A 23,847-nucleotide genomic window follows, 5' to 3' on the forward strand; every position below is an offset into this window, starting at 1 on the left:
CTAACATTTTGCTGTCCACACCGGCGCTTCTGTTGGTGTAACTTATGTCACTCAGGGGGATCTTCTCACACCCCTGTGTGACAGGTTATACTGACAAAAGTGCTAGTGTAGACATAGCCTTCAACAATGGGTGTACGAGCAGAACAGCTGTATTATATTAAAGGCGATCCCCATTACCGGCCATGGGAATGCAGTTGCCTAAGGAAATGGCAGCAAGAGCAGCTATCTCAATTGGAATGGTCAGCCAAGAGATCACTACATGCACTTTTGGCTGGAATTACTCAATAAAAGCACATTTTAAAGTGTGTCCACTGCGTGTGAAAATAAAGTGCATCTTAGCCTATTGCCACCAGGTATGCCAGCTCCACTCTAGTAGTAAGAAGTTGTGCCCATTCTACAAGAGTGAGTAGCAGAACATTTCATGGGACCGGTAAATGAAGACCCTGACCTTGTCCTCCCTTCTCACCACACAGGGACCACAGGGCTGCAGAACCTACAGAGGGAAACGAGATGACTAGGAGCTGGGATTTAAATCATGAAAGTTACCTGGAAACCTAGTGTATGTGGGCAACGAATCTTCCACCATTGCTCCTTCTCCATCACTCGAAGGGGGAGTTTCACTTCTAGAAGATCCAATTCTACCTGTAAGAAACTAGCTGACAGAGGAGTGAAGGCAAAAACACTTGTTTTAAGATTGAACTTGATAGGTTCGTGGAGGGGATGGTATGATGAGGCTGCCTACAATGGCATATGGCCCCTCTGTGACAACGATTAGCAAATATCATCAATGGACAGAGAGTTTGGAGGCTAGATGGGGAGGGCTCTGAGTCGCTACAGAGAATTCTTTCCCAGGTGTTAGGCTGTTGGGGCTTGCGCACCAGCTCAAGCTGTAACAGATCACCATATTGGGGGCCAGGAAGGAATTTTCCTCTGGGTCGGACTGGCAGAGACCTTGGGGGTGGATTGGCCTTCCTCTACAGCATGGGGTAGGGTCACTTTCTGGGTTCAAAGAGAGTAAATGGTGGATTCTCTGTAACTTGAAGTTTCTAAATCAAGATGTTGAGGACTTCAGTAACTCAGCCAAAGATTATGGGCCTACTACAGGCGGAGGTGGATGGGTGGGTGAAGTTCTACGGCCTGCAATGTGCAGGATGAGATGATCATGTTTGTCCCTTCTGGCCTTAAAGACATTCATAGAATCATAGAATCATAGAATATCAGGGTTGGAAGGGACCCCAGAAGGTCATCTAGTCCAACCCCCTGCTCAAAGCAGGACCAATTCCCAGTTAAATCATCCCAGCCAGGGCTTTGTCAAGCCTGACCTTAAAAACCTCGAAGGAAGGAGATTCTACCACCTCCCTAGGTAACGCATTCCAGTGTTTCACCACCCTCTTAGTGAAAAAGTTTTTCCTAATATCCAATCTAAACCTCCCCCACTGCAACTTGAGACCATTACTCCTCGTTCTGTCATCTGCTACCATTGAGAACAGTCTAGAGCCATCCTCTTTGGAACCCCCTTTCAGGTAGTTGAAAGCAGCTATCAAATCCCCCCTCATTCTTCTCTTCTGCAGGCTAAACAATCCCAGCTCCCTCAGCCTCTCCTCATAACTCATGTTAACTGGGAACAGGCTATAGAGATAATAAGAAACCCCAGAAGTTTAAATAAAGACACCGCATAAATTATTTTATTTAGTTGTGTTACCAAAAGTGAACAGTATCCAAAATGACCATTGTATCCCTTTTCCCAACTTTTGTCTGTCTCTCAGGCCCCAATCTTAGAGTGTGTTGCATATGGGCAGACTCCAGACCCTACGGGAAGCCGCAGTGAGTTCAGAGGACACCAGGGCCAACCAGGTGCATAACACTACAGGATCAGGCCTGGGACTTTATAATCTTTGGAGCAGGGACTCTGCTTTCTTTTATTTTTGAAGAGCACAAGCACATTCTGGGCATGATCAGACACAAATAACTTGATAGTATTGATACTGAAGGTGACAGATACTGTCTGCTCTCCCCATGGGCCCTGACCAGGTGAGATTACAATGTAAGAGACAAGAAAGATAAATAGAAGTAGAGTGACATATAAGCAATAGTCAGAAGCCCAGAACTACTAATTTACGTTAGCTTGAACTTGCTTCTGATTCATGGAGGATAGGTCCATCAATGGCTATTAGCCAGGATGGGCAGGAATGGTGTCCCTAGTCTCTGTTTGCCAGAAGCTGGGATTGGGTGACAGGGGATGGATCACCTGATGATAACCTGTTCTGTTCATTTCCTCTGAAGCACCTGGCATTGGCCACTGTCAGAGGACAGGATACTAGCTTGATGGACCTTTGTTCTGACCCAATATGGCCATTCTTATGTTCTGTAACATAACAATCTGCCCCACTCTCAGTCCCTGATGTCCCAACACAGGGGACAGGATCCTCCTCAGCTGAGTGATATGTGAAAAGATATTGAATGGGCTGCATACATTTTCCAAATGACAGCTCTGAAACTCCAGTTTGCTATCTCGCTGTAAAATCTTAGTGGAGATGAGGCACTGTAGTTTTCATTTCAATATAGCTAACCAAGGTAAACCTCAGGTCGGAAGTAGAGGGTTGACCTCACCTAGCTACAATGAGGTAAAGATTACCTGCACCTTGTCTCCACTAGGGAGTTACAGTGAGATAAGTACCTTAAGTTAGCTATCTCACTTTAAAACACACACCTTTATTGGCAGCAAAGATATAGCCAAGGAAATTAATTGGGCAAGCTGAGCAGCTCGGGCCTTAGTCAGAGCCAAAGACAGGACTCAGCTGTTAGAAAGGAGTTTGCAGAGTGACAGAAGTAGTCATTTATGTTGGAAACTTTTCTTTTGGAGCAGGGCACTGCCATTTTCTCCACATTAGTACAGCAGCTAGCACAATGGGGCCTGACGTGTTTGGCCTCTGTGTGCTACCATAAACATCAGTGTTAAGATGAGTCCCATTACAGATATTTTTACATTTGTCAAGCATTGCTTTCCGACAGGAATAATAAGGTGTACAAAATGTAGTACAGTAAGATATTCAGATACTCTTTTTTTGAACAGTTGTCCTGGTGAAAGATATTTTAAAATGAAAAACAGCAGCGTACCATTAGCCTATTACCCAGTGTGCATTACAATTTGCTTTTCAAAGGGCACATTCACATTGATTGAAGTTAATGATTAAATCTTCTGCTTTAATTATATGTGTCAGAAGTAATTTATCAATGCAGAAGTAATTAATCTACACTTTAATAAGCAATACAACAGTATCTGCAGAACAATTTTTAATCCCCTTTTCTGGCTTTCAGACATCCCAAGGATATTTTAAATGTGATTAAACAAGAATCATATTTTCAGACCCTATTTACTATTAGTTGGTTTTAGGTTTGTCTTAAGGGGGCCTGATAGGGAAACCAGAAATATTGATGAAACTCAGTCACTTTTGGTTCTTCAAACCCCAAAAGCTTTGAATGAATTTTAAACCTTGGAATGCCTGGCTACTCACTGTAGTTGTCAAATTGGGATTCATATACCCTAGAACAAACAAGGCTAATACTGTGCCCATTACGGTTCTTTTCACTTGATTAAGAAAGAAAATTAAAAAGGCACAAACCTGTTTATTCCAGGGGACAGGAAAAGACTGGCTAGTGAAGGAGAAAGAGCTCTGGAACAGGCCTGCTGAGTTGGAAAATGAAGAAAGGGCAAAGCAGGCTGTCAGTGAAGAAGGGTGGGCAAGGAAGAAAAGGAGTACTTGTGGCACCTTAGAGACTAACCAATTATGACAGCTTGTGCCACACGCTCTCAAAGAAACTGCAGAACCACCTGATCAATATCCTCTACAGCAAACAGGGAAAGATTAAGAATTGAGCTCTCAAAACTAGATACTCTCATAAAAAACCAACCTTCCACACAAACTTCCTCATGGCTGGACTTTACTAAAACTCGACAAGCCATTTACAACACACACTTTGCTTCTCTACAAAAGAAAAGGGACACTGAACTTTCTAAACTACTACATGCCACAAGGGGCCACAGCAATGGTTCCCTCAACCCACCCAGCAATATTGTTAATCTATCCAACTCTACTCTTAGCCCAGTAGAAGAAGCTGTCCTATCTTGGGGCCTCTCCTTCTGCACCTCCACCCCCACGAACATGATACAGTTCTGTGGTGACCTAGAATCCTATTTTTGATGTCTCCGACTCAAGGAATATTTCCAACACTCCTCTGAACAACATACTAATCCACAGAGACCTTCCTACCAACACTACAAAAAGAAGGATTCTAGGTGGACTCCTCCTGAAGGCCGAGACAGCAGACTGGACTTCTACATAGAGTGCTTCCGCCGATGTGCATGGGCTGAAATTGTGGAAAAGCAGCATCAGTTGCCCCACAACCTCAGCCGTGCAGAACGCAATGCTATCCACAGCCTCAGAAACAACTCTGACATCATAATCAAAAAGGCTGACAAAGGAGGTGCTGTTGTCATCATGAATAGGTCGGAATATGAACAAGAGACAGCTGCAGCGGCACAGGAGCTAGCAAACAGAGCTGTAAACAGGGGAGTTTGAGTGGGAGTTCTGTTGGAGGAGAAGGTATTTGTGTGTGTTTGGTTTTGTATTGGTAGTATCTGTATGTGTAGAGGCTTGGCGGGGCTTTGTGCTGGGAGAGAAGCTGAGCCCTGATTAGGGGGCGGGGCTTCACTGACTAGGGGTCCTATAAAGGTAGCAGCCAGTCAGGCAGCGGCACAGGAGCTAGCAAACAGAGCTGTAAACAGGGGAGTTTGAGTGGGAGTTTGAAAGGGGAGTTTGTCTTGTGGTGCTTGTGTGGGGTTTGGTTTTGCTGTGGGTGGTGGTGTTTTGGTGTGGTTTGTGTTTCCCAGATTAACAGGATTTAGGTGGGAAGGCTATGACAGATTCAGAGGTGGCAGTGGGAGTGACCCATGTAGCAGATGACACAATGAAGATGACTGGATGTGGAAGCTGTGGTATGTACATGATCCTGGAGGGGGCACCTGGTAAGTTTTCTCTGCATGAAATGCCGTCTGATAGAGCTGATGGAGGAAAAGATCAGAGGTTTGGAGATGCAGGTGGAAAGTCTGGTAGAGTTTAGGAAGGGGTTTGAGCAGATTATGGAGCAAAGACATGAGGTATCTGAAGGGAAAAGCTCAGACTTGCAGATGGAAGCAGGACTAGGGAATTCTGAGGGGAGACTGGGTGAGAAAAGTGGTCAGTGGAAGCATGTGACTAAAAGAACTAGGCAGAGGAAAAGACGGGCTAGTGAAGGAGAAATAGAGCTTCAGAATAGGTTTGCAGAGTTGGAAAATGAAGAAGGGGCTCAGCAGGTAGTCACTGAAGGTGATAGGGCAAGGAAGAAGAGAAGAGCGGTTAGTCCTATAGGAAAAGGGGAAGAGTTAATGGAGATTACACCAAATATGAGCCCCAGGAGGATACAGGATGGGTTAAAAAGGATTACAAGGGAGAATGGGAATGGAAAGAACTTGCAGCCAGAGGGAACAGGGGATAGACTGGAGAATAGCACCGTCACTAGGAAAAGGCAGGTCTATGTGATTGGGGACTCTTTACTGAGAAGAATAGATAGGCCTGTAACCAGAGCTGATCCAGAAAATAGGAGGGTGTGCTGTCTTCCAGGTGCTAAGATACGGGATGTAGACCTGAGGTTGAAAAGGATTCTAAAGGGAGTGGGAAAGAATCCCCTAATTATCCTTCATGTGGGAACAAATGATACGGCTAGATTCTCGCTGGAAAGTATTAAGGGAGACTATGCTAGGCTGGGGAGGACGCTTAAGGAAATTGAGGCTCAGGTGATCTTTAGTGGGATTCTGCCTGTTCCTAGAGAAGGGCAACAAAGGTGTGACAAGATTATGACTATCAATAGATGGCTTAGGCAGTGGTGCTATAAGGAGGGCTTTGGGATGTATGGCCATTGGGAGGCATTCATGGATAGAGGACAGTTCTCTCGGGATGGACTTCATCTGAGTAGGGAAGGAAATAGACTTCTAGGATGGAGGCTGGCACAACTGATTAAGAGAGCTTTAAACTAGGAATTTGGGGGAGATGTCCAGGTAATCTCCACGCCAGAATTTAGCATAGAGTGGAAAGAAAATGAAGTAAGAGTGGATACAGCTGTAGGTAGGAGGAAGGGCAGTGTAGATACAAGTCTAATAGGTTATACTGGTAGTAAAATAACCGTGCCTAATAGGGTACAGAATGTGAGTGAGGCCAAACAGCAAAAATTAAGATGTTTGTACACTAATGCAAGGAGCCTAGGTAACAAAATGGAGGAACTAGAGTTACTGGTGCAGGAAGTGAAACCAGATATTATAGGTATAACAGAGACCTGGTGGAATAGTAGTCATGACTGGGCTACAGGTATTGAAGGGTATGTGCTGTTTAGGAAAGACCGAAATAAAGGTAAAGGTGGTGGAGTAGCATTGTATATCAATGATGAGATAGAATGTAAAGAAATAAGAAGCGATGAAATGGATATGACTGAGTCTGTCTGGGCAACAATTAAATTGGGGAAGAAAACTATTAGAGCCTCCCCTGGGATAGTGCTTGGGGTGTGCTATAGACCACCGGGATCTAATTTGGATATGGATAGAGCCCTTTTTAATGTTTTTAATAAAGTAAATACTAATGGAAACTGTGTGATCATGGGAGACTTTAACTTCCCAGATATAGACTGGAGGACGAGTGCTAGTAATAATAATAGGGCTCAGATTTTCCTAGATGCGATAGCTGATGGATTCCTTCAGCAAGTAGTTGCTGAACCGACTAGAGGGGATGCCATTTTAGATTTGGTCTTGGTGAGTAATGAGGACCTCAGAGGAAATGGTTGTAGGGGATAATCTTGGCTCAAGTGATCATGAGCTAATTCAGTTCAAACTGAATGGAAGGATTAACAAAAATAAATCTGCAACTAGGGTTTTTGATTTCAAAAGGGCTGACTTTCAAAAATTAAGGAAATTAGTTAGGGAAGTGGATTGGACTGAAGAATTTATGGGTTTAAAGGTAGAGGAGGCCTGGGATTATTTTAAATTAAAGCTGCAGAAGCTATCGGAAGCCTGCATCCCAAGAAAGGGGAAAAAATTCATAGGCAGGAGTTGTAGACCAAGCTGGATGAGCAAGCATCTTAGAGAGGTAATTAAGAAAAAGCAGAAAGCATATAGGGAGTGGAAGAAGGGAGGGATCAGTAAGGAAAGCTACCTTATTGAGGTCCGAATATGTAGGGATAAAGTGAGACAGGCTAAAAGTCAAGTAGAGTTGGACCTTGCAAAGGGAATTAAAACCAATAGTAAAAGGTTCTATAGTCATATAAATAGGAAGAAAACAAAGAAAGAAGAAGTGGGACCGCTAAAAACTGAAGATGGAGTGGAGGTCAAGGATAATCTAGGCATGGCCCAATATCTAAACAAATACTTTGCCTCAGTCTTTAATAAGACTAAAGAGGATCTTAGGGATAATGGTAGCATGATAAATGGGAATGAGGATATGGAGGTAGACATCACCATATCTGAGGTAGAAGCGAAACTCAAACAGCTTAATGGGACTAAATCGGGGGGCCCAGATAATCTTCATCCAAGAATATTAAAAGAATTGGCACAAGAAATTGCAAGCCCATTAGCAAGAATTTTTAATGAATCTGTAAACTCAGGGGTTGTACCGTATGATTGGAGAATTGCTAACATAGTTCCTATTTTTAAGAAAGGGAAAAAAAGTGATCCAAGTAATTATAGGCCTGTTAGTTTGACATCTGTAGTATGCAAGGTCTTGGAAAAAATTTTGAAGGAGAAGGTAGTTAAGGACATTGAAGTCAATGGTAAATGGGACAAAATACAACATGGTTTTACAAAAGGTAGATCGTGCCAAACCAACCTGATCTCCTTCTTTGAGAGAGTAACAGATTTTTTAGATAAAGGAAACGCAGTGGATCTAATTTACTTAGATTTTAGTAAGGCGTTTGATACTGTGCCACATGGGGAATTATTAGTTAAATTGGATAAGATGGGCATCAATAGGAAAATTGAAAGGTGGATAGGGAATTGGTTAAAGGGGAGACTACAACGGGTCCTACTGAAAGGTGAACTGTCAAGTTGGAGGGAGGTTACCAGTGGAGTTCCTCAAGGATCAGTTTTGGGACCAATCTTATTTAATCTTTTTATTACTGACCTGGGCACAAAAAGTGGGAGTGTGCTAATAAAGTTTGCAGATGATACAAAGCTGGGAGGTATTGCTAATTTAGAGAAGGACAGGGATACCCTACAGGAGGACCTGGATGACCTTGTAAACTGGAGTAATAGGAATAGGATGAAATTTAATAGTGAGAAGTGTAAGGTCATGCATTTAGGGATTAATAACAAGAATTTTAGTTATAAGCTAGGGACGCATCAACTAGAAGTAACGGAGGAGGAAAAGGACCTTGGAGTATTGGTTGATCATAGGATGACTATGAGCTGCCAATGTGATATGACTGTGAAAAAAGCTAATGTCGTCTTGGGATGCATCAGGAGAGGTATTTCCAGTAGGGATAAGGAGGTTTTAGTACCATTATATAGGGCACTGGTGAGACCGCACCTGGAATACTGTGTGCAGTTCTGGTCTCCCATGTTTAAGAAGGATGAATTCAAACTGGAACAGGTACAGAGAAGGGCTACTAGGATGATCCGAGGAATGGAAAACTTGTCTTATGAAAGGAGACTCAGGGAGCTTGGCTTGTTTAGCCTAACTAAAAGAAGGTTGAGGGGAGATATGATTGCTCTCTATAAATATATCAGAGGGATAAATACCAGAGAGGGAGAGGAATTATTTAAACTCAGTACCAATGTGGACACAAGAACAAATGGATATAAACTGGCCACTAGGAAATTTAGATTAGAAATTAGACGAAGGTTTCTAACCATCAGAGGAGTGAAGTTTTGGAATAGCCTTCCGAGGGAAGTAGTGGGGGCAAAAGATCTATCTTGCTTTAAGATTAAACTCGATAAGTTTATGGAGGAGATGGTATGATGGGATAACATGGTTTTGGTAATTAAATATTCATGGTAAATAGGCCCAATGGCCTGTGATGGGTTTTTAGATGGGGTAAGATCCAAGTTACCCGGGAAAGAATTTTCTGTAGTATCTGGCTGATGAATCTTGCCCATATGCTCAGGGTTTAGCTGATCGCCATATTTGGGGTCGGGAAGGAATTTTCCTCCAGGGCAGATTGGAAGGCCCTGGAGGTTTTTCGCCTTCCTCTGTAGCATGGGGCACGGGTCACTTGCTGGAGGATTCTCTGCTCCTTGAGGTCTTCAAACTACAATTTGAGGACTTCAATAGCACAGATATAGGTGTGAGGTCTTTTTTAGGAGTGGTGGGTGAAATTCTGTGGCCTGCATTGTGCAGGAGGTCAGACTAGATGATCATAATGGTCCCTTCTGGCCTAAATATCTATGAATCTATGAATAAGAGGCTACTCGGCAGCTCTCCAACACCACTTTCTACAAGCCATTACCCTCTGATCCCATTGAGGCTTACCAAAAGAAACTACAGAATTTGCTCAAGAAACTCCCTGAAAAAGCACAAGATCAAATCCGCACAGACACACCCCTGGAACCCCGGCCTGGCATATTCTATCTACTACCCAAGATCCATAAACCTGGAAATCCTGGGCGCCCCATCATCTCAGGCATTGGCACCCTGACAGCAGGATTGTCTGGCTATGTAGACTCCCTCCTCAGGCCCTACGCTACCAGCACTCCCAGCTATCTTAGAGACACCATTGACTTCCTGAGGAAACTACAGTCCATCGGTGATCTTCCTGAAAACACCATCCTAGCCTCTATGGATGTAGAAGCCCTCTACACCAACATTCCACACAAAGATGGACTACAAGCCATCAGGAACACTATCCCCGATAATGTCATGGCAAATCTGGTAGCTGAACTTTGTGACTTTGTCCTCACCCATAACTATTTCACATTTGGAGACAATGTATACCTTCAAACCAGCGGCACTGCTATGGGTATGGCCCGCATGGCCCCACAGTATGCCAACATTTTTATGGCTGACTTAGAACAACGCTTCCTCAGCTCTCATCCCCTAATACCCACACTCTACTTGTGCTATATTGATGACATCATCATCTGGACTCATGGAAAAGAAGCCCTTGAGGAATTCCACCATGATTTCAACAATTTCCATCTCACCATCAACCTCAGCCTGGAACAGTCCACACAAGAGATCCACTTCCTGGACACTATGGTGCTAATAAGTGATGGTCACATAAACACCACCCTATACCGGAAACCTACTGACTGCTATTCCTACCTACATGCCTCCAGCTTTCACCCAGACAACACCCCATAGTCCATTGTCTACAGCTAAGCTCTGCGATACAACCGCATTTGCTCCAACCCCTCAGACAGAGACAAACACCTACAAGATCTCTATCAAGCATTCTTACAACTACAATACCCACCTGCGGAAGTGAAGAAACAGATTGACAGAGCCAGAAGAGTTCCCAGAAGTCACCTACTACAGGACAGGCTTAACAAAGAAAATAACAGAACGCCACTAGCCGTCACCTTCAGCCCCCAACTAAAACCTCTCCAACGCATTATCAAGGTTCTACAACGTATCCTGAAGGACGACCCATCACTCTCACAAATCTTGGGAGACAGGCCAATCCTTGCCTACAGACAGCCCTCCAACCTGAAGCAAATACTCACCAGTAACTAACCCAGGAACCTATCCTTGCAACAAAGCCTGTTGCCAACTGTGCCCACATATCTATTCAGGGGACACCATCACAGGGCATAATAAGATCAGCCACACTATCAGAGGCTCATTCACCTGCACATCTACCAATATGATATATGCCATCATGTGCAAGCAATGCCCCTCTGCCATGTACATTGGTCAAATTGGACAGTTTCTACATAAAAGAATAAATGGACACAAATCAGATGTCAAGAATTATAACATTCATAAACCAGTCGGAGAACACTTCAATCTCTCTGGTCACGTGATTACAGACATGAAAGTTGCAATATTACAACAGAAAAACTTCAAAACCAGAGTCCAGCGAGAGACTGCTGAATTGGAATTCATTTGCAAATTGGATACAATTAACTTAGGCTTGAATAGAGACTGGGAGTGGCTAAGTCATTATGCATATATTTCCCCTTGTTTTTTCCTAACACCCCCCCCCCCCCCCCCGGTTCCTCAGACGTTTTTGTTAAACCCTGGATTTGTGCTAGAAATGGCGCACCTTGATTATCATACACATTGTCAGGAGAGTGATCACTTTAGATAAGCTATTACCAGCAGGAGAGTGGGATAGGGGGAGAAAACCTTTTGAAGTGACAAACACCCATTTTTTCCATGGTCTGTGTGTATAAAAATATCCTCACTGTATTTTCCACTTTAATTATGCATCCGATGAAGTGAGCTGTAGCTCACGAAAGCTTATGCTCAAATAAATTGGTTAGTCTCTAAGGTGCCACAAGTACTCCGTTTCTTTTTGCGAATACAGACTAACACGGCCGCTACTGTAAAAGAAAAGAAGAGTGGTTAGTCCTGTAAGAAAAGGGGAAGAGCCAATGGAGATACCCAGAGTTCAGAGCCCCAGAAGGATACAGGATGGCTTGCAGAAGATAGCAAGGGAGAATAAAAAACAAGAGGACTTGCAGCCAAAAGGAACAGGAGGAAGGCCAGAGAATCACACCCTCACCAGGAAAAGGCAGGTCTACATGACTGAGGACTCCTTACAGGCCTGTCGCCAGAGCTGATCTGGAAAACAGAAGGATCACTTGCAGGTTTAAACTAGTGTAAATGGTGAATTCTCATGACTTGAGGACTTCAGTAACTCAGCCAGAGGTTAGGGGTCTATTACAGAAGCGGGTGAGTGAGGTTCTATGGCCTGTAGTGTGTAGGAGGTCAGACTAGATTGTCACGATGGTCCCTTCTGACCTTAAACTCTGAATCTATTATAACATTAGGGTGAATGAGCTATCTATAAGATTTGCAAAGCCAGCCAATAGAATTACAAATAAAGTTCAGCATGGTTACAGCTTCTGTAACCAGCAACAAATGGAGTTATCATATTGAACTGGGCCCATAAATTAGATGTTTCAGTAACATGCATATGGTTTTGAAACAGAATGGCATCATTTTAGGAAATTCAATAGGTTTGGTTAATAACTACCTGAAGTGAACAAACAAGAATCCTGTAATGAGGACAATCAGTGGCACTGTTTCCATTGCACGGCTATGCAAATTGCAAACTGTATTTAATAAAACAGCTTACCTACATATTTGTTCATATATTGAATTATTCTATTAAAATAGTCTCAATTGATTGAAGCAATATTTTGACCATACATTCGTAAAGCTGAGCTGAAATATACAGCATTGTGTTGTAGTTTTTCCTCCTGCTATAAAACACAATCTCATTCCTCTTGCAAATGCCGCTCATAGAATGGCATTTCCTTCCTTGTAGCTACTTACTAAATTGTGTCATTTAAATTTAGACAGCACAAAATATATAATTTTTAATCCAGAGGGAAGTGAGGTCAATGGAAGCATTTACTTTGAACCTTAGATTTTCACTACTTGGAATTAAAGCTGGCCAAATATTACAAAAACTGTTTTTTGTTAATATTAATTATGCTAAGTTCACTCTATTGTTATTCATGGGGTAGTTCTTTATTATTTGCAAGTATTCAGATGCTCACTAATGTATTCATAAACACTTCTGTGACTTCTGACAGTTTCATGAAGTTTAGCATGGATGATAACTCATACTGGGAAGCACTGGTGGTTATTCACTGCTTGTCATTCATTATTCTTCTGTTTACAGTGTGTCAGCCTATTAGTGGCAGAGATAATACCAGGTGATTCAAAAGATTAATCACATACAACAAATTGAAAAGAATAAACATTAAGTATGTGTAAAAAACACCCACCAGCTGAAATTCATTCACAAGTTATTGGGGAAGACTTATGAATAACAATTACACTACCTGAAAATAGGGTTAATTTGTGAACCATGAATAGAAAAATAAAAAAGAACCACAGTTACCATTTTTTTAGTGAATTGTTCAACCAGCATTACTTGAAATGCTGCTGTTGTACTAGAATTTAAAATATTTCAAAAAAGCTATGATTCTTCCAGCTTTTAAGAGATTAATTGTTCTAATCACTTCCGCTGTCCTGTACAGAAGGTGGCCTACACCCTACTATGCAAGGTTCTCCTCTTCATGAGGCCAACACCTTGACTTTTAAGATAACCACAATAACTGACTTAATGACAAAGTGCAGAAGAAACTTGAGAAATCCTTCCAAGTAGATGGAAGCAAGTGGTGAATGTTGATAAGAAGGGAATCACCAACTATATGGGAACCAGACTGGAGACTAAGACTGGAAAAGGCTTCCTTGTTAGATTCTAAGCTCGTAGGTTTCTCCTCCTGACAGAAGTCCCACAGTCCTCATCCTCAAGGCTGTGCTAATCAAGGTAGGCTTCTCCCCTGGCAGAGTAGTATCACAATCCTTTCTCCTGTGGGCTGTGTTAATTCCAGTCAATGACAGCCTTAGATTAGCCTCACTTAGGTGGCCAGTTTTTTCATAGTGATATTCCTCTATGGGTTGGAAACAAGCATCTTTCCTCCACTAGTATCTCCCCTCTACTCTTATGAGGGAAGAGACGGTTATAAGCCATACTCCTTCCCAGTACTTATTCTGATTGGCTGGGAAAGAGGGGAGCCTTCACTCATTCTGTACCACAAGGGTCCTGGTCCCAGGCCCTTAAAGAAATAATTGCCTGGAAACACCCAGACTAATCATCATCATGGAACCGCTTTCTCTCTCGCAATTCCTATTTCCACCTAGGCCTTCTTTTGTTCCAACATTCTTCCGCTCTGACCTCCCAGACTGCCCCCTCTGGCCTTAAAGGGCCAGTAGAGTGACACCAACAGGAGCACACATCCAGTTCCTAATCTGGTATTCCATAACTCATAGGTGCACAGATCAGTATGAGCTGCACTCTGACTTAGGTTAACAAGTGTGGGGGGTCTAAAGCATTCCAGAATATCTAGTTCTCAAGGCTTCCAATATTCAGTGAACCAAAAAATATTTAAAATGACAAACCCATTCATGGGTAGTTGCTCAGTAATAATCATCAGTGTCTAAACAGATTATATTCAGAGTATTTTACATCATTTTGCATGAAAACAGGAATAAAAATGTAGTAGAAAATTCAGTCTTTCACCCCCCTTGTCTACACAGGTATTCCAAGAATGGACCTCTTAAATAGTATACATGCTTTGGTCTTGACTCTGTTTTCAGGGCCCTCTTCTCTGTAGGCCACATTCTAGTCTAATTCTCTGTAATGCCCTTCTGGAGCACTCCAAAATCCCAAATCAGGGGAAGTTCACTTGCTCCTTCCCTCCGTACTGGCTTTGTGCCACACCTTAGGACCAATGGGCTCTGGGTCCTTTAGAGTCCTTGGGCTGATGGCAGGTCTCAGCCCTTAATTTGCCAGGTGCTGGAGCTAGACAAAATTCTTAATGGGTGGGGCCTTCACCCACTGGCCAGGTGAGTTAATTAATATGCAGCCCCTCTGACATTTAGGACTTTAAAATTAAAAGAAATGAAGGGCCAGCCAAATTGAAGAACACTTTATAAGAAGGATAGGATTAAGTTAAGAAAGGGGTAATAACAGGAAGAACTGGGGTAAGAGAAAAGGCAGGAAAATCAAGGGGAGCAAATAAGTGAGTAGACAAATCCACAACCATAAACTATCCCCTCTGTGACAGGGTGCGATTCACCACTGTGGCATCTCTCGCTGGTTGCCTTGCCCGATCAGCTCCACACTTCAGTACGTTGACTCTCGGTGGTGTCTCACCTGCCAGCACTTCTGCTCCTGGACCCATGTCACTCCAAGGACAGTGGCATCCTCTTCAGGAAGCTACCCTCTGACTATGCCACACTCTGTGCTTCTACTCCTCCAGGTCCCAGGCCAGGGACTCTGTAGATAGCAGCCACAAGGTGTGCCCCTCCAACCTCTCAGTCTACTTCTCAAGGCTACTTCCCCGCAGCCCCAGCACTTTCTCTGCCCTTATCTCAGGGCATCAGCCTGCCAATCTTAGCAGTCAGCCAGGAGCTCGCTCTCACTCCCCTGATCCTACCCAGCACTGCTCTGTCCAAGGTGCTAGCATTCTTCCTCCTGCAAGGCAGTTCATCAGCATCCCCCCAAACTCCAGGAAGCAGCTGCCTTTGCTCTGCCCTGCAGCTCTTCTTATATGGCCCTGCCTGGCCCTGATTGACTGCTCCTCACAGCCCCTCTCCTATTGGCTGCTTTCTGCACAGCCTCCCCAGGGCTCCATTAACCCCTTACCAGCCAGTGAGGGGCAGATACCCCATCACACCCTCCAATAAATGAATATAATCAAAATTCCCCACGGAATATTAAGGGGGTGTAACTCTCCCTTGTAGCATCAGATCTTAGCTGCAGTGGAGTGTACACACAGTCCCTTGCACTGCAGTCATTTAGAAATGACCAAAAGAAAGTGAAATTACAGCTACATAAAACCTGCAGGTGTGACAGTCAGGTGGAGAGATAACACACCACTGCAACTTCCTGGCTGGGCACCCCCCAAACCAGGAGTTTTCCCCTCACCAGAGCCCTTTTCTAGCTAGCTGAGTGAAGTGTTCTCAGGACTCTCTGCTAAGATGCTCCATTGCAAAGCAGTTCTTGTGCTGGGAGGCGCAGTGGCTCAAATCCTGGTCTTCTGGAGCAAGGGAGGCCTAGAGGATGCCTAGTCCTCTCCACCTCGATATAGCATCTGGGAGCTCTGTCTCCTTGCTGGGTCCAACTCATGGTTGGTGATTATTTGGGACTGACTTCTTTCTCTGTCTGATGCTTTCAGCTGCCATGCTGTTTCAGGGACATGTAGCTGAGGGGGACACCTCCTGTGAAGCAGGGTGCTTCTGGTTGGCTGGCCAACAAGTAAGATGGAATTCTTTCACCTACTCTGCAGAGAGAGTCAGGAGCAGCGTCTCCTTCTGTTGCTAGCACCCGATGCTTAGCATACATGGCCTTTGCCCAAATACTGTGCACTGGCATAGTTAATCCACCTCTTCAAGAGGCAGTAGCTAGGCCAACAGAAGAAACTTTCCATTGACCTACCTGCATCTACAGGGCGTTAGGTCGACCTAACTACTGTGCTCAGGGCATGAATTTTTTCCACAGTCCAGAGCAATGCATCTAGGTCAATCTAATTTTAGGCCAGGCCTGAGAATGTAGACCAGGCCTGAGAATAGACATACACATATCTGGGGCCCCAGGCCTAGAGAGGGCTGGTGGGGCCTGCAGCTGGTTGCCCCGTCACATCAGTCAGGCCTTTGGGCTGATAATTTCTGCCCTTCTTCTTTGTCCCAATCCCCACTGCTCAACAAGGTCTCAAGCACATGGTCGGCAAGCATTTTCTGTTTCCCACCCTTTCCTTCGGTGCTAGTCTCTGTCTGTGTAGCTACTGAGACCTGAATATCTCAAACCCCCAAATGGTAAAGGGGCTAGGTTTCTTCCTATGCAACTCCCCTGACACCAGTAAAGATGATCTGTGTCTCTATTTGCTTTGCTTGTCACTTTATCCCTATCTAGCAAGTCACTCTTTGAGGTCCAAAAGCTTCAAAGCCTTCTCTCGTTTGTCTCTCCCGCTTTTACTTTCATCCTCATTGTCCCTCTCGTTCTCTCCAGGATCTCACCTACATCTCACCCTAGGGGGCAAATCTACACAGGGACACTCAGGAAAGTTAAGGGGAGACATTGCCAGCACAGCAGAATGCCTAGGCCACTGCCAGTACTGGAATATCGATTATTATGCCTATTCCCCAAAGCATCTGTAAGGCCTTTGTAGTAGCCTTAGCATAACTAAGGCAAAGGCAGGAGGGAGGGCTGCAGAGATCACAAGGAATGAGCCTGATTCTGCATCCTCCCTGATATGCTGGGGTAAACGTCTGTGACAAAGCCCTGGCTGGGATGATTTAACTGGGAATTGGTCCTGCTTCGAGCAGGGGGTTGGACTAGATGACCTTCTGGGGTCCCTTCCAACCCTGATATTCTATGATTAAAAACAGGAAGTCTGGGTATATTTTAGAACTGTTGTGTGGAAACACAGCTGCAGGACTAAGGGCTTACAAGTGCTTGCTTAATGGTTTTTCTTTGATTGACATGTTGTTAATGTAATTGTAACAGTTGCTAACATAAAAGGGGTAGACAGGTCCGAGGCACTTGGATTTGATCTTCTGGACATCTCTTGGAATCCCCAGTGACAGATGGATAGCTGGCCACTTGAACATTATCATTTGACTACTTGAGAACCCTCCAGATCATGGGTAACTATTGTTTGGTAGTGCTCTAGCCATTTTGAATGTCTGTGTGTGCTTGAGGTCTAATAAAATAGTAAGTTTTAGATGAAAGCACTTTGGGTTTGTGCCCATCGTTAATCAGAGGGATGTGCGATGTTCCTCTTCTTTGATTTGTTCCTGATGCTTCCTCACAAAGAGAACAGTTACCCTGAGCTTTGGGTTGAGAGAACACTGGGTAGAGTCCTCTATAACTTTTTATTTTGATTTTTTGGGGGTGTTTGTGAAGGGGTGGACTAGGCCCTGAGGCCCCCTGCCTCACCCCGCCCCAGAAAAGGGAAGTAGAGAGGTCCTCCAAGCTGCCTAGAGTGGCTGTGGGAAACAGCCAATCAAGGCCCAGCAAGTCAGTATGGGGTATGTCTACACTACGGAATAAGGTCGAATTTATAGAAGTTGTTTTTTTAGAAATCGGTTTTATATATTCGAGTGTGTGTGTCCCCACAGAAAATGCTCTAAGTGCATTAAGTGCATTAACTCGGCGGAGCGCTTCCACAGTACCGAGGCTAGAGTCGACTTCCGGAGCGTTGCACTGTGGGTAGCTATCCCACAGTTCCCGCAGTCTCCGCTGCCCATTGGAATTCTGGGTTGAGATCCCAATGCCTGATGGGGCTAAAACATTGTCGCGGGTGGTTCTGGGTACATATCGTCAGGCCCCCATTCCCTCCCTCCCTCCCTCCGTGAAAGCAAGGGCAGACAATCATTTTGCGCCTTTTTTCCTGAGTTACCTGTGCAGACGCCATACCACGGCAAGCATGGAGCCCGCTCAGGTAACCGTCACCCTATGTCTCCTGGGTGCTGGCAGACGCGGTACGGCATTGCTACACAGTAGCAGCAACCCCTTGCCTTGTGGCAGCAGACGGTACAGTACGACTGGTAGCCGTCATCGTCATGTCCGAGGTGCTCCTGGCCACGTCGACTGGGAGCGCCTGGGCAGACGTGGGCGCAGGGACTAAATTTGGAGTGACTTGACCAGGTCATTCTCTTTAGTCCTGCAGTCAGTCCTATTGAACCGTCTTATGGTGAGCGGGCAGGCGATACGGACTGCTAGCAGTCGTACTGTACCATCTTCTGCCGAGCAGCCATGAGATGTGGATGGCATGCAGTCCTTCTGCACCGTCTGCTGCCAGCCAAAGATGTAAAAGATAGATGGAGTGGATCAAAACAAGAAATAGACCAGATTTGTTTTGTACTCATTTGCTTCCCCCCTCCCCTGTCTAGGGGACTCATTCTTCTAGGTCACACTGCAGTCACTCACAGAGAAGGTGCAGCGAGGTAAATCTAGCCATGTATCAATCAGAGGCCAGGCTAACCTTCTTATTCCAATAAGGACAATAACTTAGGTGCACCATTTCTTATTGGAACCCTTCGTGAAGTCCTGCCTGAAATACTCCTTGATGTAAAGCCACCCCCTTTGTTGATTTTAGCTCCCTGAAGCCAACCCTGTAAGCCGTGTCCTCAGTCGCCCCTCCCTGTGTCAGAGCAACAGCAAACAATCGGGCATCTGAGAGTGCTGTCCAGAGCAGTCACAATGGAGCACTCTGATGGGGCTAAAACATTGTCGCGGGTGGATCTGGGTACGTATCGTCAGGCCCCCGTTCCCTCCCTCCCTCCGTAAAACCAAGGGCAGACAATCATTTCGCGCCTTTTTTCCTGAGTTACCTGTGCAGACGCCATACCACGGCAAGCATGGAGCCCGCTCAGGTAACCGTCACCCTATGTCTCCTGGGTGCTGGCAGACGCAGTACGGCTTTGCTGCACAGTAGCAGCAACCCATTGCCTTCTGGCAGCAGACAGTGCAATATGACTGGTAGTCGTCCTCGTCGTGTCCGAGGTGCTCCTGGCCACGTCGGCTGGGAGCGCCTGGGCAGACATGGGCGCAGGGACTAAATTTGGAGTGACTTGACCAGGTCATTCTCTGTAGTCCTGCAGTCAGTCCTATTGAACCGTCTTATGGTGAGTGGGCAGGCGATACGGACTGCTAGCAGTCGTACTGTACCATCTTCTGCCAGGCAGGCAAGAGATGAGGATTGCTAGTAGTCATATTGTACCATCTTCTGCCAGGCAGGCAAGAGATGAGGATGGCTAGCAGTCGTACTGTACCATCTTCTGCCGAGCAGCCATGAGATGTGGATGGCATGCAGTCCTTATGCACCGTCTGCTGCCAGCCAAAGATGTAAAAGATAGATGGAGTGGGTCAAAACAAGAAATAGACCAGATTTGTTTTGTACTCATTTGCCTCCTCCCCTGTCTAGGGGACTCATTCCTCTAGGTCACACTGCAGTCACTCACAGAGAAGGTGCAGCGAGGTAAATCTAGCCATGTATCAATCAGAGGCCAGGCTAACCTCCTTGTTCCAATAAGAACGATAACTTAGGTGCACCATTTCTTATTGGAACCCTCCGTGAAGTCCTGCCTGAAATACTCCTTGATGTACAGACACCCCCTTTGTTGATTTTAGCTCCCTGAAGCCAACCCTGTAAGCCGTGTCGTCAGTCGCCCCTCCCTCCGTCAGAGCAACAGCAGACAATCGTTCCGCGCCTTTTTTCTGTGCGGATGCCATACCAAGGCAAGCATGGAGGCCGCTCAGCTCACTTTGGCAATTAGGAGCACATTAAACACCACACGCATTATCCAGCAGTATATGCAGCACCAGAACCTGGCAAAGCGATACCGGGCGAGGAGGCGACGTCAGCGCGGTCACGTGAGTGATCAGGACATGGACACAGATTTCTCTGAAAGCATGGGCCCTGCCAATGCATGCATCATGGTGCTAATGGGGCAGGTTCATGCTGTGGAACGCCGATTCTGGGCTCGGGAAACAAGCACAGACTGGTGGGACCGCATAGTGTTGCAGGTCTGGGACGATTCCCAGTGGCTGCGAAACTTTCGCATGCGTAAGGGCACTTTCATGGAACTTTGTGACTTGCTTTCCCCTGCCCTGAGGCGCATGAATACCAAGATGAGAGCAGCCCTCACAGTTGAGAAGCGAGTGGCGATAGCCCTGTGGAAGCTTGCAACGCCAGACAGCTACCGGTCAGTTGGGAATCAATTTGGAGTGGGCAAATCTACTGTGGGGGCTGCTGTGATGCAAGTAGCCCACACAATCAAAGATCTGCTGATATCAAGGGTAGTGACCCTGGGAAATGTGCAGGTCATAGTGGATGGCTTTGCTGCAATGGGATTCCCTAACTGTGGTGGGCCATAGACGGAACCCATATCCCTATCTTGGCACCGGAGCACCAAGCCGCCGAGTACATAAACCGCAAGGGGTACTTTTCGATAGTGCTGCAAGCTCTGGTGGATCACAAGGGACGTTTCACCAACATCAACGTGGGATGGCCGGGAAAGGTGCATGATGCTCGCATCTTCAGGAACTCTGGTCTGTTTCAAAAGCTGCAGGAAGGGACTTTATTCCCAGACCAGAAAATAACTGTTGGGGATGTTGAAATGCCTATATGTATCCTTGGGGACCCAGCCTACCCCTTAATGCCATGGCTCATGAAGCCGTACACAGGCAGCCTGGACAGTAGTCAGGAGCTGTTCAACTACAGGCTGAGCAAGTGCAGAATGGTGGTAGAATGTGCATTTGGACATTTAAAGGCGCGCTGGTGCAGTTTACTGACTCGCTTAGACCTCAGCAAAACCAATATTCCCACTGTTATTACTGCTTGCTGTGTGCTCCACAATATCTGTGAGAGTCAGGGGGAGACATTTATGGCGGGGTGGGAGGTTGAGGCAAATCGCCTGGCTGCTGGTTACACGCAGCCAGACACCAGGGCGGTTAGAAGAGCACAGGAGGGCGCGGTACGCATCAGAGAAGCTTTGAAAACCAGTTTCATGACTGGCCAGGCTACGGTGTGAAAGTTCTGTTTGTTTCTCCTTGATGAAACCCCCCGCCCCTTGGTTCACTCTACTTCCCTGTAAGCTAACCACCCTCCCCTCCTCCCTTCAATCACCGCTTGCAGAGGCAATAAAGTCATTGTTGCTTCACATTCATGCATTCTTTATTCATTCATCACACAAATAGGGGGATGACTACCAAGGTAGCCCAGGAGGGGTGGTGGAGGAGGGAAGGAAAATGCACAGCACTTTAAAAGTTTACAACTTTAAAATTTATTGAATGACAGCCTTCTTTTTTTTGGGCAATCCTCTGTGGTGGAGTGGCTGGTTGGCCGGAGGCCCCCCCACCGCATTCTTGGGCGTCTGGGTGTAGAGGCTATGGAACTTGGGGAGGAGGGCGGTTGGTTACAGAGGGGCAGCAGTGGCAGTCTGTGCTCCAGCTGCCTTTGCTGCAGCTCAACCATACACTGGAGCATACTGGTTTGGTCCTGCAGCAGCCTCAGCATTGAATCCTGCCTCCTCTCATCACGCTGCCGCCACATTTGAGCTTCAGCCCTGTCTTCAGCCCGCCACTTACTCTCTTCAGCCCGCCACCTCTCCTCCCGGTCATTTTGTGCTTTCCTGCACTCTGGCATTATTTGCCTCCACGCATTCGTCTGTGCTCTGTCAGTGTGGGAGGACAGCATGAGCTCGGAGAACATTTCATCGCGAGTGCGTTTTTTTTTCTTTCTAAGCTTCACTAGCCTCTGGGAAGGAGAAGATCCTGTGATCATTGAAACACATGCAGCTGGTGGAGAAAAAAAAAGGGACAGCGGTATTTAAAAAGACACATTTTATAAAACAGTGGCTACACTCTTTCAGGGTAAACCTTGCTGTTAACATTACATACATAGCACATGTGCTTTCGTTACAAGGTCGCATTTTGCCTCCTCCCACCGCGTGACTACCCCCTCAATCTTCCCCCCTCCCTGTGGCTAACAGCGGGGAACATTTCTGTTTAGCCACAGGCAAACAGCCCAGCAGGAATGGGCTCCTCTGAGTGTCCCCTGAAGAAAAGCACTCTATTTCAACCAGGTGACCATGAATTATATCTCACTCTCCTGAGGATAACACAGAGAGATAAAGAACGGATGTTGTTTGAATGCCAGCAAACATACACTGCAATGCTGTGTTCTACAATGTTTCCCGAGTACGTGTTACTGGCCTGGAGTGGTAAAGTGTCCTACCATGAAGGACGCAATAAGGCTGCCCTCCCCAGAAACCTTTTGCAAAGGCTTTAGGACTACATCTAGGAGAACCGCAAATGCCAGGGCAAAGTAATCCTTTCACATGCTTGCTTTTAAACCATGTATAGTATTTTAAAAGGTACACTCACCAGAGGTCCCTTCTCCGCCTGCTGGGTCCAGGAGGCAGCCTTGGGTGGGTTCAGGGGGTACTGGCTCCAGGTCTAGGGTGAGAAACAGTTCCTGGCTGTCGGGAAAACCGGTTTCTCCGCTTGCTTGCTGTGAGCTATCTACAACCTCCTCCTCATCATCATCTTCTTCGTCCCCAAAACCTGCTTCTGTATTGCCTCCATCTCCATTGAAGGAGTCAAACAACACGGCTGGGGTAGTGGTGGCTGAACCCCCTAAAATGGCATGCAGCTCATCATAGAAGCGGCATGTTTGGGGCTCTGACCCAGAGCGGCTGTTCGCCTCTCTGGTTTTCTGGTAGGCTTGCCTCAGCTCCTTCAGTTTCACGCGGCACTGCTTCGGGTCCCTGTTATGGCCTCTGTCCTTCATGCCCTGGGAGATTTTGACAAAGGTTTTGGCATTTCGAAAACTGGAACGTAGTTCTGATAGCACGGATTCCTCTCCCCAAACAGCGATCAGATCCCGTACCTCCCGTTCGGTCCATGCTGGAGCTCTTTTGCGATTCTGGGACTCCATCATGGTCACCTGTGCTGATGAGCTCTGCATGGTCACCTGCAGCTTGCCACGCTGGCCAAACAGGAAATCAGATTCAAAAGTTCGCGGTTCTTTTCCTGTCTACCTGGCCAGTGCGTCTGAGTTGAGAGTGCTGTCCAGAGCGGTCATAATGAAGCACTCTGGGATAGCTCCCAGAGGCCAATACCATCGAATTGTGTCCACAGTACCCCAAATTCGAGCCGGCAACGTCGATTTAAGCGCTAATCCACTTGTCACGGGTGGAGTAAGGAAATCGATTTTAAGAGCCCTTTAAGTCGAAATAAAGGGCTTCATTGTATGGACGGGTGCAGGTTTACATCGATTTAACGCTGCTAAATTTGACCTAAAGTCCTAGTGTAGACCAGGGCTAGGAAGAGTTATAGCGAGTTCAGTTTCTTGCTAGTGTTGGAGAAGAGTGCATAGTGCTTCAGGCTGGGATTCCAGAAGAACAAGGCCCTGAGTTAAAGGTGAAGAATGTGTGGGAGCCATGGGGAAGTGGCCCAGGGAATTATAGCAGCAGTGCAGTTTATTTAAAGGGACATTGTGAATGGCTGCTACCTATAGGGTCCCTGGGCGGGGACCTGGAGTAGAAGGTGGGCCTGGGGCCTCCCCCACCAGCCACT

At 45.9% G+C, this 23,847-nt stretch overlaps 2 protein-coding genes across 2 annotated transcripts in view; both read right to left on the reverse strand.

Annotated features, from left to right (window-relative positions):
• LOC140899889 (uncharacterized) overlaps positions 1 to 23,269 on the reverse strand; it is a 97,799-nt gene extending 74,530 nt beyond the window's left edge. Inside the window, exons 1-2 of the mRNA XM_073320570.1 lie at positions 22,654 to 23,269; positions 21,627 to 22,065 (exon numbers count right to left, since the gene is read on the reverse strand). Coding sequence (XP_073176671.1) covers positions 21,627 to 22,065; positions 22,654 to 23,236 — 1,022 coding nt within the window. The 5' untranslated portion in view covers positions 23,237 to 23,269. The remainder of the gene's footprint in view (positions 1 to 21,626; positions 22,066 to 22,653) is intronic.
• The window catches only part of MSANTD4 (Myb/SANT DNA binding domain containing 4 with coiled-coils), an 804,538-nt gene that overhangs the window by 310,232 nt on the left and 470,459 nt on the right, over positions 1 to 23,847 (reverse strand). The gene's annotated exons all lie outside the window — the stretch shown is intronic.

The sequence above is a fragment of the Lepidochelys kempii genome, chromosome 1 (assembly GCF_965140265.1).
Source record: "Lepidochelys kempii isolate rLepKem1 chromosome 1, rLepKem1.hap2, whole genome shotgun sequence".
In the NCBI taxonomy this organism is placed as follows: Eukaryota; Metazoa; Chordata; order Testudines; family Cheloniidae; genus Lepidochelys; species Lepidochelys kempii.